The 19,057-nt window shown below is 42.3% G+C and overlaps 1 protein-coding gene across 3 annotated transcripts; it reads left to right on the forward strand.

The window, feature by feature from the left end:
* Positions 1 to 5,220: 5,220 nt before the first annotated feature.
* VMA21 (vacuolar ATPase assembly factor VMA21) lies at positions 5,221 to 17,958 on the forward strand. Of its 3 annotated transcripts, none has more exons than XM_065538540.1 (4): positions 5,221 to 5,367; positions 5,510 to 5,776; positions 12,562 to 12,671; positions 13,538 to 17,958. In XM_065538540.1, exons 2-4 carry the CDS (start codon positions 5,667 to 5,669, stop codon positions 13,678 to 13,680), a joined length of 363 nt encoding a protein of 120 aa, XP_065394612.1. In that variant the 5' UTR covers positions 5,221 to 5,367; positions 5,510 to 5,666; the 3' UTR covers positions 13,681 to 17,958. The 3 variants fall into 3 exon arrangements, with proteins under 3 accessions (XP_065394612.1, XP_015299240.1, XP_015299241.1); XM_015443754.3 differs by having other exon boundaries at positions 5,586 to 5,776; XM_015443755.3 differs by lacking the exons at positions 5,221 to 5,367; positions 5,510 to 5,776 and adding an exon at positions 5,937 to 6,083.
* Positions 17,959 to 19,057: the final 1,099 nt, after the last annotated feature.

A 19,057-nucleotide genomic window follows, 5' to 3' on the forward strand; every position in this document is an offset into this window, starting at 1 on the left:
GGCGATTTCTTCTTCCCAGGACAGGAGCTAGAGGTGCAGCCTGGGACCACTAAGCCAAGAAGCCAAGGACCAGGCATGCCCAGGCCTGGAGCACTTTATTCATCATTTACATCTTTTTATTATACATGCTCGAATCACCAGCTCCTCCTTGCCTTGCTTCTCCTGGGTTTCATTTGCCTCTTGCAGCAGTTTTTTTCCTCTCTCGAGTGTTTCTAACTTTTTCCACCCAATTATAGAAAAAGTAAGAACCAAGAACAGCGAAAACAACCAAAACAAAATCTATAGCTATTTCGCATTGAAATTCTGCAAGAATTTTGGGTTTTCCCTTGGGTTTCTCTCATCCACTCACGCATTCACCAATTATGTATTTATTTACTCAACGAGCGCAGCTCAGGCCAGGGGTGCCAGCCTCGACGGGATGAGGAACTAGACACTCTGATTTCACCCAGGCACCTGCTAGGGGCAGGGCGCTCAGTCTGCAGCCAGCTCTAGGTCCCGCCCCTTCGCGTTGGGCTGCGGGTGGGCGGGGCTGCTCCGCCTGCCCAGACCCGCCCACGGTCGGCAGGAAAGACATGCTTCTCCGGACCAATCAGAGTGGCCCGAGCTGGGAGCAGGCCTTGCCCCGCCCTCCCCTGCCCCGCCCACTCGGCGCTGGGAAAAACCTCGTGGAAACCCAACTCCGAGGTCTCTGGCTGCGGAGCCTCGTGCTCCACCGTGAACAGTGTTTCCAGAACCCTAGGGCTCTGTCTTGGTGAGCCCAGGCCTAGCTCTCTCCGCGCCAACACTTGCTCTTTTATTCAGCCCACTGGTTGCAAGCGCCTCCTCAGAGCCTGGGCCTTTCGAGGAAAAGGGGCATGGCCTTGTCACATCTGTCCTCAGGGTGCCCTTGTCCAGTTGCTCTTCTGGCAGGGTAGCCTCTGGGTGCAGGCCAATCAGGAAAGCACTTGATCCAGGATCTTTCACCTGGGGGTTGGTAACTGGAGCGCTGCCGCCCCTCACAGGCAGGAGATCCTCTGGTTGTAGCAAACCACTGGTGTGCCAGGTGACATGGGATCCTAGGCTGAGCTGGCACCACGCTGGTCAGGCGGTGGGGCCCATTTCCTGACCCCCAGTGCCTATTTCTGTTTGCCGGAAGGCCCATGGGCTCCACTAGCGCCCCAAAGGTGGGTCAAGTTAGTGAGAACAGTCCTGAGGCATGAACCCTGAGCATTCCCTGACTCCACTGGCAAGTCCCTTCACCAGCTCAGAGATTCCAGCTTAGCTATCTGGCAGACAGAGCTGGAAGAGGTAACCTGACGTAAATTTTAGGGCATTCAAGAATCAGGAGGCAAGGAGCATTGTGAGGCCCTCACTAGACTGAAATTTCCCTTAGTTTCAGTATTTCTAGTATTTCAGTATTTCATTTCATTCTGGAAATGAAATGGAGATGGTATAAATTGTAGGGATTGTGAACACGCTATTTAAAATGAAGCACAAGACACATGCTTTAGGGCAGCAGTGGTGGCCAGAGGTTGATGTGAGGTAAGGAAGACCCTTGAGTAAAACCCAATTCATCGCCTGGGGTGAAGGGCGGTGCTGACAATGAAGGTTTTAACTATAATAACCCCTTAGATTTTTTTTTTTTTCTATAAGTGGAACTATGCTTTTTCACCAGGGGACATATTTTACCAATTTTTTTTAAAAGACATCACAGCCTACATTACAAAGAAGCCAGAGTTTCTCTCTCTCTCTCTCTCTTTTAATATGAGTTTTGTTGATTGTACAGTAGAGCTTATTTCTATTTTCCTTATGTCTTAGTTTTAAAAACACAGTGCTGTTCAGGTATAGGCCTTGGCAAGTATCAGTTGGTGTTTCAATATGGTTGTTCCATCCAATCCCACAGCCAGCCACCCAAAAGGAAACTTCAAGAAACTTAAGTTTTTTCAGGTAAGTAAAGCAATTTGGGGTTGCAAAAACATGTCTTTGGGTGTATACTTCTCACGTCACTGGGTTAATACAGAATTTTTAACAATATGGTGGAGAAAACGTGCCTTACAAGTAGTACAGAAGTTTACAACAAGATGGTGGAGAAAACGCTAGACAGAATTAGGAACTATACATTCTCTAATTCTATCACTGACCTAGGGAATTTGGGGCAAATCACTTCCCATTGTAGCTGTCAGTTTTCTCAAGTAAAATTAAAGTGCCAAACTGGGGCTCTTTCAGTTTGAGAATCAGTTTCTGACTTTAAGGGGCTTTGGGAAGTCTTCACCAGACTCTGAATTTTTCCCTGGCCTCAGTTTTTCCACTTATGAAGTAGGGATGGTATAAATTGTAGGGATTGTGAATATGCTCAGTAAAATGAAGCACAAGACACATGCTTTAGGGCAACAGTGGTAGGAAACCGCTACTATGGTTTTTCTGTAGTGGCCACACCCCCTAACGCACCATTTCATTCCCATGGCCACGGCTCTGTATGGGCTCCACTTGCCTCTAATTCTTTTGTAGCACTGCAGGTAGGAGGTTTTAGGGCTCTGTTGAGAGGGCTGACTGCTGGCTAGATTCTTTCCTTCTCGTACAGATTCTGAGTTTATTTTTAAAGTTCTCTGTCTACCTCCGTGAGCTCACAGTAAATATTGGTAGAGTGTGTAAGTCAGCATAAAAAAGAGATATGGCTGGGCACGGTGGCTCACGCCTGTAATCCCAGCACTTTGGGAGGCTGAGGCGGGTGGATCATGAGGTCAGGAGATCGAGACCATCCTGGCTAACACGGTGAAACCCCATCTCTATTTAAAAAATACAAAAAATTAGTCGGGCGTGGTGGTGGGCACCTGTAGTCCCAGTTACTTGGGAGGCTGAGGCAGGAGAATGGCATTAACCCGGGAGGCAGAACTTCCAGTGAGCCGAGATCATGCCACTGCACTCCGGCCTGGGTGACAGAGTGAGACTCTGTCTCAAAAAATATAAATAAATAAAAAAATAAGAGATATCAGAGCTTTTGTTTATATTTAAAAACACTACTATGTAAATTAGATTAGATGAGCAGTTTGTCCCACAGCAAATCTCATTTATGAATGGTTCCTGTTTGAGTTATCACACAAGTGCAACTTAGGCTGTTAATGTGGGAGTGTAAAAGTGCCAGCCTGAGAGTTAGGAGTCAAGCTACGTCCCACTAGAAAAATGTGTGACTTCCCACAAGTCCTGTCCCCTCTCTGGGTCGCAGTTTTCTCATCTGTACAAGGAAATGTTTAGACTACTGTTACGGGTTGAATTGCCGGTCCCGTCACCCACACCATCCCCAAATTCATATGCTGAAATCCTAGCCCCCCAGTACCCCAGAGTGTGACTTTATTTGGAAACAGCGTCGCTGCAGATGTAAATAATTAAGTTCATACAGGTGTAGGGTGGGCCCCTAATGCTTTATGACTGGTATCCTTATAAAAAGGGAAAATTTGGACAGAAACACAGATGCAGGGAGAAGGCCGTTTGAAGAAAAATGCAGAGATCAGGGTGATGCTTCTACAAGCCAAGAAATACCAAAGATTGTCAGCAAACCACCAGAAAATAGAAGAGGGACCTGGAACAGTCCTTCCTTCACAACCTTCAGAAGGAACTAGCCTCGCCAACATCCCCATCTCAGACTTCTAACCTCCTGAACTGGGAGATGATTCACTTCTGTTGTTGAAGCCACTTAGTTTGTAGCATTTGTTATGGCAGCCTTGGCAAACTACAACAACGGTGGTTCCCAATTTTTTTTGTGGGGGCAGACAGAGTCGTACTCTGTCACCTAGGCTGGAGTGCAGTGCAGTGGCACGATCTTGGCTCACTGCAACCTCTGCCTCCTGAGTTCAAGCGATTTTCTGCCTCAGCCTCCTGAGTAGCTGGGATTACAGGCATGTACCACCATGCCAAGCTGGTTCCAAATTTTTTCACCATCAAGAACTATTTTGCTCTTTTTCCTTTTGTGGACCCAATTTATTTATTTAACAAATATTTATTAGTTCCTACTATATACCAGGCCCTACTCTAGGTATTGGGGAATAATAAGTCACAATTCCGCTCCCCTACTTATGTTCATTCTATGTTTTAAAAGATTTATTCTACTAAGTATACTGTGGCTTATTTTCATAGTAATTTGTGAACAGTCTTTTCTTATGGGATAACTAGGATAACCTCATCATGATATAGTAAGTGCCAAAAATCAAAGAACGGTGATATTTTAAGTAGCTTTGGATGCCTTATAGAAAGTAAATAGATTCATTAGGTTTTTAAAAATATTAAAAACTGCCTTCAGAACGACGATTACTACCTTTATGGGTCCCTAGGACCTCACTGCAGGCTGATTAGCTAGAGCAGGGGTCAGCAAACTCTTCTATAAAAGGATCAGATGGTGAGAATTTTGGGTATTGCAGATCACTTTGGGCATTGCAGATCATACCATCTCTGTCACAACTACTCAACATTGCTGTTGTAGGCAATACAAACAAATGAGAATGGCTGAGCTCCAATAAAATTTTATCAATAGATGCTGAAATTTGAATTTCATATAAATTTCACGTGTCATGTTATTCTTTTGACTTTTTCAACAATTTAAAAATGGAAAAACCATTCTTACCTCAGGGCTGTAGAAAAACAGGTGGTAGGCTCCATGTATTGGGTCTGCTGGCTCAGTTTGCCTACCCTAGAGCTAGATTCTATTTGTACCCCAAGTTCTTACATTAGGTGGTTCTTATTCACCTAAAGGTCTAGATGAGGCCCAGAGAGAGATTACTATTATTTTTATTAAATATTTTACAGTTTTTTTTTTTTGGAGACGGGAGTCTTGCTATGCTGCCCAAGTTGCTCTGGAACTACCGGCCTCACGCAATCCTCCTGCCTCAGCTTCCCAAAGCGTTGGGATTACAGGCGTGAGCCAGCACACTCAGCCCTAGAGGGGGATTATTCAGTTTGAACTAAAACCCGGACTTCCTGCTGCCCAGTCCATTGCCCTTTCCACCACTCTAAGCTGCTGGTTTAGTCATGATTTCAGATGTGGTCTTTGTATCCATGTGGTGCAGAAAATAGCTGTGTGGTCAGCGGCCCTTTCCAGGCGCTGACCATGTAAGGGCTGTCCTCTTATTAGCAGCCAGTGGCAACCTAATTTTGTCAAGCCTGACTCCAGGCTTACCCACCCTTTCGTTTTCACCTCTCTCGGGTTGCGCAGGCCCGGGAGGCCCATCTGTTCTTACTATTTGAGTCCCTGTTGTCTCATTGGCGGCTTTCTGAGCAGCTGCAAAATATGTTTCTAACTTTTAAGTGGAAGTTGGGGGTCACTGGCATCAAGTCTGGAACAGTCACTCTCAGCAAGAGCTCTTTGAACTCTGACATTCTCTAGTTTTACGGACTCGGGTGAGTGTTTAACTCCTCCCAGCTGCCAAGGGCTGGACTTCCTACCACTGTGGGCAGTAATTAATGAGGCACTTATTTGCTCAAGTAGTGGCGAAATAATGCGCATTGCTTTTTTGTGTTGTCGTCGGCGGAATACGCTCAGTTGCCTAGGACCACAGCTCTCTGGCTGGTAGTCCCTCCTCGCGGCTCATCTGCTTGGGTCTCCTTGCCGCCCCCAGCTCGGCGACCGGGACGCAGACGAGGACAAGTGTTCGCCCGAGCTCAGGCAGCGGCGTAGCCGCCGCCCGCCCAGGAGGACCATGCTGCGCGGCAAGTCCCGGCTCAACGTGGAGTGGCTGGGCTACTCGCCAGGCCTGCTCCTCGAGCACAGGCCCCTCCTGGCAGGGCGCACGCCGCGGAGCCACCGCCGGTAAGTCACGTGAGCGCCCGCCCAGTATCCGGCGCTCGCGCCCGCGCCTGCCACAGCTCTGCGTCGCCGCGCCGCGCCTGCGTACTGTGGCCCGCCGCCCGGCGCGAACCGGCACTTCCGGCGCGAACCGGCACTTCCGGCGCGAACCACTACTTCCGGTGCGAACCGCCTCGACTGTTCACCTGCGGAGCTTACTGAGCGCGGCCGCCGAGCCCAGTTCCGCCGCCGAGCGCCTGTGCCGGCACAGCTACACCATGGAGCGCCCAGATAAAGCGGCGCTGAACGCACTGCAGCCTCCTGAGTTCAGGTAGCCCTGAGCGGGGCCTGGACCGCGAGGCGGACTGGCTGCAGCCTGGAGCAGGGCCTGAGGGAAGGCTCTAGCTGAATGGGTGGGCGTGAGGTCTGGACTCCGGGGACCTGGACTCCGGGGACCTGGTCGCAGGGCGGGGAAAGCAGGTGGGGCCTGAGATGTCTAAACGCCCGGCCCCGACCTTTCGCTCTGGAACAAGGGATCCGGGGTCATGGGGAATAGGTCACTAGGCCTTCAGCTCATGCTTCTATCCTAGCACTTCCTCTCGCTATCGTCTATATTGCAGTGTCTTTCATTACTGCAGGGTCAGCCTTCTGAGACAGGAACGCGGTCTCCTTCATCTCCGTCTTACCTAGGGGGCCTGCGTAGTCGGGGCTTAATAAATGTTTGCCGTATGAATGAAGGAGTAGAGGGGTATACAGTATATAAGGTATACAGTAGTCCCCCTGGTGTGGGACTGCTTCACTTGGGGAATCAGTAAGATAGAGGCTGGTGGCTGAGTTGAAGGAATGTATGAGAGAGCAGGTGGTTCTGGCCCACCTCAGTAGGCAAGGTAGTGGTGAGAGAGTTAGCTACCATTCGTTAAGACCTACTGTATACCAGGCTCATTTCACGTGCTTTAGATACATTGTCTGAATTCTTAATTTATCTGACTGCTTGATTTCCCAATTTTGAAGAGGATGCAGTTGAGGGTAAGTGACTTGAAACTGAGGATGAGTGATTACAGAATTAGGCGACAAAGTTAGTAATTGAAGCTAACGTTTGAGCAAGCTCAAGCTCACTGACTCCAAAGCCCACGATCTTTGGAGCGCTGTGATGCTTTCTCTTTCCGACAGGGTCATTGTGGGTTTTTTTTTTTTTTTAACTTTTATTTTAGGTTCATGAGTACATGCGCAGGTTTATATAGGGAAACTGCATGTCACGGGGGCTTGGTGTACAGGTAATTTTGTCACCCAGGTAATAAGCGTAGTACGCGATAGGCATTTTTTCTGATCCTCTCTCTCCTCCCAGCCTGCACTCTCAAGTAGGCCCCAGTGTCAGTTGTTCCTCTCCTAGCGTCCATCTGTTCTTGTTGTTTAGTTCCCATTTATGAGAACATGCAGTATTTGGTTTTCTTTTCCTTTCTTAATTTGCTTAGGATAATGGCCTCCAGCTCCAGTCATGTTGCTGCAAAGGACATGATCTCCTTCTTTTTTATGGCTGCATAGTGTTCCATGGTGTATATGTACCACATTTTCTTTATCCAGCCTCAGTGTGGGATTTTTAAAAATTATTTTTTTATGAGAATACCAACATATTTTTATTAGATACACTTAGAGCATAGTCCTTCTAGACTGATTCTGGTTTCCTAATGGAATTTGCAGTGAAATTTTGGCTGTGGAAGAAAATTCCTGTTGTCTTACTTGCTACAGAAGGGAATGTGGTAGGCTCTGTCTGCTCAATGTTAGCTGCAGAAGTTTGTATGAAGTGGGAAAACTAGGTGGTGTTATAAATGGAGGCAGAGTAAGGTTCATCCTGAACTTTTTCCTTTGTGTGGGGACAACTTTAATTCCAGCCTTTCTCATTCCTCATTTCCAACAAATCTCTGCTCAGTAACACCCAAAGATACATAGGATAAAGCAGTTGAATAGCATTAGTTGCTTTGTCTTGGAATAAGCCACTGATTTTACCCAAGGTGGCTTGTGTCAGCAAAACCAACAGCTCTTGTGGCTGGAAGCCAAGGAGAAAATGTCCTATAAACAGTAGAGGAAGTTTGCTAGTTTTCAAAAGTTTGTATGTACATTTTGGCTTAATGCTTAGTCCCATATTAGTGAGGTCACAACACAGAAAAGTAGTCACATTTTTGAAGTTTGAGGTAAAGAGAGAAGTGAGAAGGAATTAGCTATAAATTATTAAGGTATGCTGTGTATAGATTGTGTGGGGGCTAGAAATTAACATGTAGAAAGGTTATATTTGGGTGGTGGGATTATAAGTGATTTTGTTTATTTTAAAACATTTTTATGGTGTTACATCATCTTTTCAATAACTTTGTAAAAGCCAGGCCAGATAATAGATACTGAAGAGAGGTCATGTAAAGAACAAAACAATCAGTTAACACTTCCTTTCTTTTCCTTTAACAAGTTAGATAATCTGAAAGTTGGATTCCTAAAACATACTTCTTTACTCACCATAGAAACACCAAAGTCAAGTGCTTTTTTTAGGGTCCACAAAATAATTGGCCAATTAGTGACTCTCTGTATTTTTTGTAGATTCTGCACTGCAGACACTCATATTCTTCATGAGGATTACACAATAAATTCCCCTAAATATTTACTAGTAGGAAACAGTTTAAGGGAGCTTATGTATATCAAATGAGAGTTGTATAGCTCAGTAATCAAAATGAGGCCTGTTAAAAGATGATCCATTTAAGTACCAAAATAAAATATTAGCACTTTTTTTTTAACAGCAATAAACATTTTATTTCTCACACATGTGCAGAGCATGTGATCAAGAAATAGGCATGAGGTTATATTTAATATATATTTCAATGTTTTTGTGGGTCTTTTGTTCAGGTTATTTTTAAATAAATTTCATTGTGTGTATTTGAGGTTCACAACATGATGTTATGGCATACATATAGTAAAATGATTACTGTGGTGAAGCAGATTAGTATATCTGTCATCTCACATACTTTTGTGTGTGTGTGACCAGAGGCAGCTAAAATCTTATTTACGAAAGTCCCTAATACCATGCAACTTTATTGCCTATAGTCCTCTTGTACATTAGATATCTAGGCTTGTTAATCCATATATCTACTGCTTTGTGTCCTTTGATGTACATCTCCCTATTTCCTCCCCTCCAGCCTCCCACCCCCACCCCCATAGTAACTACTGTTTTATTCTCTGTCCCTGTGTAGTTGACTTTTTTTTTTTTTTTTTTTTAAAGATTCCACATGTAAGTGAGCTCATGTAGTATTTGTCTTTCTGTGTTTGGCTTATTTTACTTAAAATAATGTCTTCCAGGTCCATCCATGTTGTGGCAAATGGTAGATATCCTTTTTTAAGGCTGAATAAAATATTCCCTTATATATATACATTACTGTTTCTTTATTTTGTCTGTCTACATACACTTAGGTTGTTTTCAAATCTTGGCTATTGTGAATAATGCTGCAGTGAACATGGAAGTGCAGATATTTTTATGAGGTAGTGATTTCATCTCCTTTGGTTATATTCCAGAAGATAGATTACGGGGCTGTGTGGTAGTTCTATTTTTAATTTCTTTAGGAACTGTTTTCCATAATGATTATACCAATCTGCATTTCCATCATAATGTACTAGGTTTCTTTTTCTCCACACTTTTACAAACATTTGTTATCACTTGCTTTTTTGATAATAGCTGTCCTTAGAAGTATGAGGTTATATCTCATAGTGGTGTTGATTTGCATTTCCCTGATGATTTAGTGATGTTGAGCACATTTTTGTTTATCTCTTGGCCATTTTTATGTATTTGGAGAAATGTCTGTCCAGCTGTTGTCTATATTTTAATCAGGTGGTTTTTCTGCTGAGTTGTAAGAGTTCTTTATAAATTTTGGGATATTAACCCCTTTTCAGATAGGTGGTTTGCAAATATGTTTTCCTAGTCTGTAAGCTGCCTTTTCATTTTGTTGATTGTTTCCTTTGTGGTACAGAAGCTTTTTAGTTTGATGCAAGCCCCTTTATTTATTTTTTCTTTTGTAGCCTGAGCTTTTGGTGTGATATCCAAAAAATCATTTCCGAGGCCAATGTTAAGGAACCTTTCCCTCTGTGTTCTTTTATGTCTTAAAACTTTATATCTTTGTGTTTTAGTTATTTTATCCATTTTGAGTTGATTTTTGTTTATGGTTTAAGAGTCCAGTTTTGTTTTTTGCATATAGAAATCCTGTTTTCCCAGTACCATTTATTGAAGAGACTATCCTTTCCCCATTGTGTTCCTCTTAACACCGCTGTCGAAGATTAGTTGGCCATATATGTTTGGATTTATTTCTGGGCTCTATTCTGTTTCATTGTTATATGTTTCTGTTTTTATGCCAATACCATATTGTCTTGATTAGTATAACTGTAATATTTTAAATCAGAAAGTGTGACGCTTACAACTTTTTCAGTGTTGCTTTGGCTATTTGGGGCTTTTTGTGGTTCTGTATGATGAATTTTAGGATTGTTTTTCTATTTTAATGAAGAATGCTACTGGAATTTTGATAGAGATTATGTTATATCTGTATGTTGCTTTGGGTACTGTGGACATTTCAGCAGTATTAATTCTTCCAATCCATGAACACAGGATATCTTTACATTTATTTGTGTCATCTTCAATTTCTTTCATCAGTGTTTTATACTTTTCAGTGTACAAGTCGCTCATCTCCTTGGTTAAATTTATTCCTAAGTTTGTTTGTTTGTTTCTTTTTTTTTTTTTTAAATAGAGTCTTGCTCTGTCACCCAGGCCGGAGTAAAGTGCCCCAATCACTGCTCACTGCAGCCTTGAACTCTGGGGCTCAAACAGTCCTCCCACTTCAGCCTCTTGAGTAGCTGAGATTACAGGCACGTGCCACCACGCCCAGCGAATTATCAAAAATTTTTTTTGTAGAGGTAGGTTTTTGCTGTGTTACCTAGGCTTGTGTCAAATTCCTGGCCTCAAGCCTCAGCCTTCCCAGAGTGCTGGGATTACAGGCATGAGCCACTGAGCCTGGCCCCTAAGTATTTTTTTTAATGCTATTATAAATGAGATTGTTTTCTTGATTTCTTTTTCAGCTCAGTAAAAAGGATGCGGAAGTTTGTCAAGTGCTCTTTCTGCATCAACTGAGATGATCCTACTTGGTCATAATATATAATCTTTTTGATGTATTGGTTTTATTTTTATTTTTTATTATTTATTTATTTATTTATTTTTTGAGACGGAGTCTCGCTGTATTGCCCAGGCTGGTGTGCAGTGGCGTGATCTCGGCTTACTGCAAGCTCTGCCTCCCGGGTTCATGCCATTCTTCTGCCTCAGCCTCCCGAGTAGCTGGGACTACAGGTGCCCGCCACCACACCCAGCTAATTTTTTGTATTTTTAGTACAGATGGGGTTTCACCATGTTAGCCAGGATGTTGTATTGGTTGTGTTTGTTTGTTTGTTACAGAGTCTTGCTCTGTTGCCCAGACTGGAGTGTGGTTTTGGCTCATTGCAACCTCTGCCTCCCAGGTTCAAGGGATTCTCGTGCCTCGGCCTCCCAAGTAGCTGGGACTATAGGCACATGCCACCACGCCCAGCTAATTTTTGTATATTTAGTAGAGACTGGGTTTTGCCGTGTTGGCCAGGCTGATCTCGAACTCCTGGCCTCAAGTGATCCGCCTGCCTTGGCCTCCCAAAGTGCTGGGATTACAGGTGTGAGCCACCACACCTGGCCTGATTATTGTTGAATTTGGTTTGAAAATATGTTACTGAGGAATTTTGCACCAGTGTTCATCATTGATGATGTCCTGTAGTTTTCTTGCTGTGTCTGTCTGGCTTAGGTATCAAGGTGATTCGAGTCTCTTAAAACATGTTTGCAAGTATTCCCTCTAGCTCGATTTTTCACCCATAACAGAAGTTCCTATTCCAGCTGGGGAGGGCGCACTGTTCCATTCGCTCTGCCTACCTCCTTCTGTGGTCTGGTGTCTGGTGCTGGTGGTCAGGGTTGCTGCATGGACTCAGGGACTGGTGTGGCAGTGGCTTCCCTGGGCCAAAGCTCCGATTCCAGTGGGGCAGGGCATGCTGGTGCGTCAGCTCCACCTGGTTAGTTTGCTGGTCCACTGATCCACCCGTGGTGCCTGCCGAGTTCCCTGGTCTGGTGTCTGGTGCTGGTGGTCAGGGTTGCTGCATGGGCTCAGGGACCAGTGTGACAGTGGCTTCCCTGGGCAAAAGCCCTGATTCCAGTGCGGGAGGGCACACAGGTGTGTCTGCCTCCTTAGTTCCCTGGTCTACTGTTTCATGCTGGAGGACAGCAAGCTGGTGGCTTCCCCTGACGGAAGCTCCGATTCCAGCAAGAGAGGGCGTGCTGATCCACCCATGGTGCTTACTGCATTCCCAGGTCTGGTGTCTGGTGGTGGTGGACACGCTTGCCGCATGGGTCGGGCACTGGTGCCACTGTCCACCGTGGCTTCCCTGGGTAGAAGCTCCAGTTCCAGAGGCAGGGGCGCTGAGTTTCTTCACTTAGTTTGTTCACCCAGCTTGTTGGCAGTTGATCTGAGGCGCCCTGATGCTTTTTCTCACACTGGATATGAATGACAGTCCCTGAAGGTGGTGTATAATCTTCATGTTCCAGCTCAAGAAATTCCCACTACCCACAGCTAGTTCTCTAGGATCTTCGGATTACGAGTCTCTGCCTGTGATCTTCCTCCTATATAGCATCTCATTTGTGGATGTTTATAGTTTTAGGGACATAAGAGTGTTTGGATATGGCTATGCAGATTCTGATTTTCTCTTTGTTTACTTTATTCCAGAAATGAAAGCTCATTAGCATCTACACTGAAGACGCTCCTGTTCTTCACAGCTTTAATGATCACTGTTCCTATTGGGTTATATTTCACAACTAAATCTTATATATTTGAAGGTAATCTTAGACCCATTAAAACAAGACGTTTTCCCCTGATTTAAGAATCTGTGCTTTTATGACCTCTTTATATCTGTAAACTGGGTATTCTTATTTTTTTTTCTTGTTTAGCCTTTCAAAAAATCATATTGCTCATAATGAGTCTTTATGAAATAACTTGTTATTTCAGCTTGACAGTTTTCTTATGGTTTTCTGTGAAATAGCTTGCAAATCCTTTCTCTTAGTGCCCTTTAAAGAATAGGAATTGGCTGACATGGGAGGAAGAATTTGGGGGAATGGACTTCTAGTGTCAGATAATGGAAGGAAGAGAGAATGAAGTCCCCTTTTTGATGTTGAAGTCTTTTTTTTTTTTTTTTTTCGAGACAGAGTTTCACTCTTGTTGCATAGGCTGGAGTGCAATGGTGCAATCTCGGCTCACCGCAACTTCCACCTCCCATGTTCAAGCGATTCTCCTGTCTCAGCCTCCTGAGTACCTGGGATTACAAGCACTTGCCACTACACCCGACTAATTTTTGATATTTTTAGTAGAGACGGGGTTTCACCATGTTGGCCAGGCTGGTCTCAAAGTCCTGACCTCAGGTGATCCACCCACCTCGGCCTCCCAGAGTGCTGGGATTATAGGTGTGAGCCACCATGCCCGGCCTGAAGTCTTTATAATTATGGTTTTGTTTAAAATAATGTTCTTAAAATATAGAAGGTACTCATATCTTTTAGTGAATACTTTATTCATTACCACCCAAAGTATTACTTTTTAATTGCCTGACTAGTTAAATAAATATATCATAAAAATTAGGATGATTTGGGTTTTTTTTGTACTTTGGTAAATTTTGCAATAAAATGGAAACTGTTTTTTTTTCTCTTGATAGGCGCCCTTGGGATGTCCAATAGGGACAGCTATTTTTACGCTGCTATTGTTGCAGTGGTCGCCGTCCATGTGGTCCTGGCCCTCTTTGTGTATGTGGCCTGGAACGAAGGCTCACGACAGTGGCGTGAAGGCAAACAGGATTAAAGTGAACATCACCTTTTGATAGCATTAAATTCATTTTTTAAAATGATAAATGCTGGAGGGGGGACATCTGATTTGAATAAAGTTGAAAGAACATGTTAAAGTCAGGCTTAAGGAGTCACGTTTGAGTAGTGTAAATTTTGATCCTTCTAATGTGTTGGTTTGTATATTCAGTTTTAACTGTATGAATCTATTTGCAAATGAGAATTTGGAAAAGTTAAGTTAGTTACAAATAAATATGTTAATTACACAATATTCTGGAAGGAATTTTATCTTCTTTCAACAAAACGTGTTTTATAGTATTCTGACTTACGGTTGCTTTTGACTTTTACTCCTTTGGATATATTAAGAGGCACACAGTGAAGCAAATTAAACTCCACTTTACGTTGGAATGCTTTCCTTAGCATGAAAATACCAGGTCCTTGGATTTGGGATTTTAATTTCCTATGGAAAGTTGCTTAAATTGTGGACACTGGAATTAATCTGAATGTCACTAAGGAATTTCACATGAAGTGTAATCCCTAGTCAATAGGAATTTTCCATTACATTATTTTATGGGAAAACTAGGCTAAATTACATTCATTCAGGTAAAAGGACTTTAGCTTACTGAAGGATCAAAAGAGCAAAGCAAAGATCTCACTACTCAAACACTCAGCCTGCTTCCTTCAAGTCCCCTTGCAGGCCAGCTTTGTGCTTTGCAGACCAACTTTTTAATGAGATACTTTGCTTCCTCATTCAACATTGAAGCTAGGCTTCAATTAAAAGGTTCGAGGAGGCTCCATTTAAAATTGTTTTTTCTACTATTTTTAAAAATTGTAGTGTATATGATAGGAATTTGCATTTAAATGTGTTCATTTTTGCATATGTTAGGAGTGGAAACAATCTTGAAAGCATCTTTTTTTCACCCAAAAAGTATTCTCCTTGGGCTTATCTGATGGAAAAAAACCTTGATTTTATTTTCGTATCTTTAGTCTGTGTTCTTTCTAGTTATTTGGTACTAATTGTGTGTAATCTAAAAACACTCTCCCAAATGTTTGTTTTTTAATTATAAAATCATAATATATGTTCTTTGTAGAAAACTGGAAAAATACATATTCAAACAGGAAAAAAAATCAAAATTCCCTGTGATGTTGCCATCTGAAAATAACCTCTATTTTGGTTTATATCCCATATGCATTTTTGAAAGCCATTTCTTAATGCTAGTTTGATACACACTAAAAGTTCAGCTTACAAGTTCAAATTCTGCCAGCTTTTCCTGACAGCTGTTTGCATTTTTTCAGATGAGTGATTATTGGCCATTTTCTTTTTCTTTTTTTTTGAGACAGTTTTGCTCTGTCACCCAGGCTGGAGTGCAGTGGCGCGATCTCGGCTCACTGCAACCTCCGCCTCCTGGGTTCAAGTGATTCTCCACCTCAGCCTCCCAAATAGCTGGGACTACAGGTGCCCGCCACCACGCCTGGCTAATTTTTTTTCTATTAGTAGAGACGGGGTTTCACCATGTTGGCCAGGCTGATCTTGAACTCATGACCTCCAGTGATCTACTCGCCTCGACCTCCCAAAGTACTGGGATTACGGGCGTCAGCCACCGCGCTTGGCCTTATTGGCCATTTTCTAAATAAGCACGTTCTATCTTTATTCTCTTAAAATTCAAATTTTCTGTTACTGATAATCCTAATACTTAGGATTCTTGCTTAAGCATGTGAAACCATTACCAATTTGTTGTTCACATTTATTATTTTTTGTGTTGTGAAACTGGACTAAAGGAATAGAGGGATGATTAGTCATAAAAGTCAAATAGGCATTCATGTTTAACTGTTGAGAAAAGTGGAAGATTGCTATGATTATTATGGAACTGTTTAATTCTTGCTTAAAGACTACAATTTTAGTATAATGACATTTGAGTCTAGGGTAGTGTGTGGTAGATTTCTAGATGGTCCCTAATTAAAATGTATTGTTGTATTTAGAATGGTCCACCTAATTTCTTTTTATATAATACCAAGGTTTTTCTTGTGCTTTTGGGATCTTACGCTGTTTGTAAAATGTTACTGTCCAGTGTTGGATTATTATGTTTGGTTTCAGGCATTTGCTGAATAGGTAATTATATATGGGTATTTTTCTGCAAGTATTTAAACCAGGGGCACATGCAGAGGCAGTTGTAATTTCCTCTTGGAAAAAGCGCCAAATGTTTGAAGGTTAAAATCGAATGCTAGGGTTGATATTTAGGATTATAATAAAACAGGCTTGTTTTCAGAGCAGTTAGTTTATTCCTAGAGTTTTAACTGTTAACTCACTAGTTCGCTGCTGTTTTTGACTATGTTAAATAACATATGGTATTTGACAAATAGATTTACTTTTCAAAAGGTCTCACTAGTTTCCTTTTACACAATGTATATACTTCAAGATATATAGAAAGGAAAGCTACAGTTGAGCCCTTATACATGTTTTAAGGTAGAAATATGTTCCCTATTGTTTGAAAACTGATTGTAAGAATAACCTCAATTATATAACTTGAAATGCCAGTCCAAACTACTGATTTAACCCGATTTACGGTAACACATTACCTTTCTCACCTCCTGTTTTGCCCTGGAGAATGTAGTCCTTTTTCTCAGTTGTGTTGAGAAGTGAAAAGTCTGCTGTAGAATGCATCTGATGTCATTAGTTCTTCAAATGGGTACCATTGTACATATAACAGTAGAATTTGGTTTGGGGTTGTTAGTGAAAAAAAATTGAAACCTGCCATTAAACCCCATGTTTCATGGAAATCTAACAGAAATACATTGTAATAATTAGAACATTTTCTTTTCTCTCTCTCTTTTTTTTTTTTTTTTTTTTTTGAGACGGAGTTTTGCTTTTCATGCCCAGGCTGAAGTGCAAGTGTGCAATCTCAGCTCACTGCAACCTCCACCTCCTGGGTTCAAGCAATTCTCCTGCCTCAGTCTCCTGAGTACCTCGGATGACAGGTGCGTGCCACCACACCCAGCTAATTTTTATATTTTTAATAGAGATGGGGTTTCGCCATGTTAGCAAGCTAGTCTCGAACTCCTGACCTCAGGTGATCCACCTGCCTCTGCCTCGCAAAGTGCTGGGATTACAGGTATGAGCCACCGTGCCTGGCCTAATAATTAGAACATTTTCATCATGAAAATGTCATCAGCTTTGCCAAAAGAAACAACCAATTGACTTGTTTGGCGTTTGTTTTCCATTTTCATGTCAATTGTATGTATACAGTTAGAATACCCAAGGAGACCACTAAAATCAGTTAAATAGGGTATATCCAAAGAAAGATGAAACCCAAAAGTACATAAAAAGGATTTAAATCGCATTTCAGATGTACCTAGTGTGTATTTCTTATCTCTAGACAAGTTCATTTTTATTGTTTATGCCCAAGTGAAGTTGTAAACTTATGGTTCAACTCTGACACAGAATTTGTCACTTGTCTGAGATCAGTGGCAGGTTTCTCTGCTGTCAAGCACTCTGTGTCACCCACCAGATTAGTATAACTATTAATTCAGACTCTACTCCTGTGTTTAAGATAATTTTTACAAGAGCTGGTAAAGCAGCACATTAGTAATCTGACAAGATTTCTTTTTCCCTTTTCAGGGGGAAAGGGTCACCTTAAAAATAAATTATTTTCAGGGACTTTGGGAATCTAATGATAAGTATTACACATAATCTATGAATAGCTTAATCCTTTATATATTCCTTAAAATAGGAATTCCTCGACATCACTCCTGGCCACACTTTACTTGCCTGTGTTGTTGCTATGTGTATTTGAAAGTAATATCTGCATTCCTTTTAAGATGTTCTATAAGTCATATTTGTCAGTTATACAGAGTAGTCTTCCTTTTTCCCACGTTCAGTGTAATCTCACTGAACAGTAATAATAGCAATAGCTAACAACATCTGCACAGCACCTTACAGTTTGCAAAGAACGTTCACACATTCTCATTTGAGTTTTGCATAGTGAACCTGTTACGAGATGTCTCTTGACGTCGATGCTAAAAGTGTTAGAATCTTTAAATCACTAGAGTCATTGAATATGCTGTAGTATTGAATAGTGCCCTGACTAGGGGGAGGATTTAGATGTGCTGCATTTCAAGCCGTGTATAATCATCAAAATGGGGGGCTTGAGTTCTTTAGCTACTTGAATCCAATTTACTTCTGTTAAGTGATGCTTTTCTAACCATTATCTGGATGGATTTTGTATTCACTATATTGTAGCCTGTAATTTGTACAAATTTACCATCTGTTGTCATTAAAAAAAAAGTGTCTATAGTGCTACTTTGATGTGTCCTGATTCAATTAATGTTTTATTAACCGCTCTGTTTTTAAAAATTTGTTTGCTTGCTTCTCATTTTATAACATGTAAAATATGTACAGAGCTCACTTTAAAAATTTTTTCGTTGGCCTCTGTTTGTGCTATGTAGATTATATAGAGAGCTGTCAAGGATAAGTTTTTATGCAGTAAATGTCAACCAGAAATGCTCAAACTGATTGGGAGTGTGGGCAGGGGGAGTTGTTGAGCTGTAAAGGGCTGGTTATACTTCATCTGGGGTGGGCTTCAAATGCCCCTAAAGGAGAGTTGAGAAATACTTATGGCTAATTAAATGTGGGAGTAGATAATTCCTGATGACGCCCACATGCCATCCCCTCATGACTAATGTCCTGTGTCCTCTGTCCTCTAATCACCCGTTGATTGCACTCCAGCTCCTTCCTGTGCTTCTGAGGACTCCAGCTAATTCTTATTAATAAATATTAATATTATCTCCTTCCCACATTTGAGACATCTCAGTATCAAAAAATTTTATAGGTTATGAGATGTCCAGGGAACTCAGGAAACAGGTAATGGCATTGCAGAAACCACAGGACAGCGGTTCTGAAAGTTTGCTGGAATCACTTTGTAGGTTTTATTAAAAATAACTGATTGCCCAAACCCAACCCAGACCTTCTGAATCGGAGTCTGTGGGGGTGGGGGCCTAGAAAGCTCTTCGGGGCTGGGCGCAGTGGCTCACGCCTGTAATCCCAGCACTTTGGGAGGCCGAGGCGGCGGATCATGAGGTCAAGAGTTCGAGACCATCCTGGCCAACGTGGTGAAACCCTAAGTCCACTAAAAATACAAAAATTAGCTGGGCACAGTGGTGTGTGCCTGTAGTCCCAGCTACTCAGGTGGCTGTGACAGGAGAATCACTTGAACCCGGGAGGTGGAGGTTCCAGTGAGCCGAGATCGCACCACTGCACTCCAGCCTGGCAATACTCTGTCTCAAAAAAAAAAAAAGCTTTTTGGAACAGGCAGTGATCAACATGAAGCTGGATTGAGAACTACTGCTGGAGATTTAGAATTGTGCCTCTCCGTGTATGTTTGGTAAATATAGAACATTTG

This window comes from Macaca fascicularis, chromosome X, assembly GCF_037993035.2.
Source record: "Macaca fascicularis isolate 582-1 chromosome X, T2T-MFA8v1.1".
Taxonomy (NCBI): domain Eukaryota; kingdom Metazoa; phylum Chordata; class Mammalia; order Primates; family Cercopithecidae; genus Macaca; species Macaca fascicularis.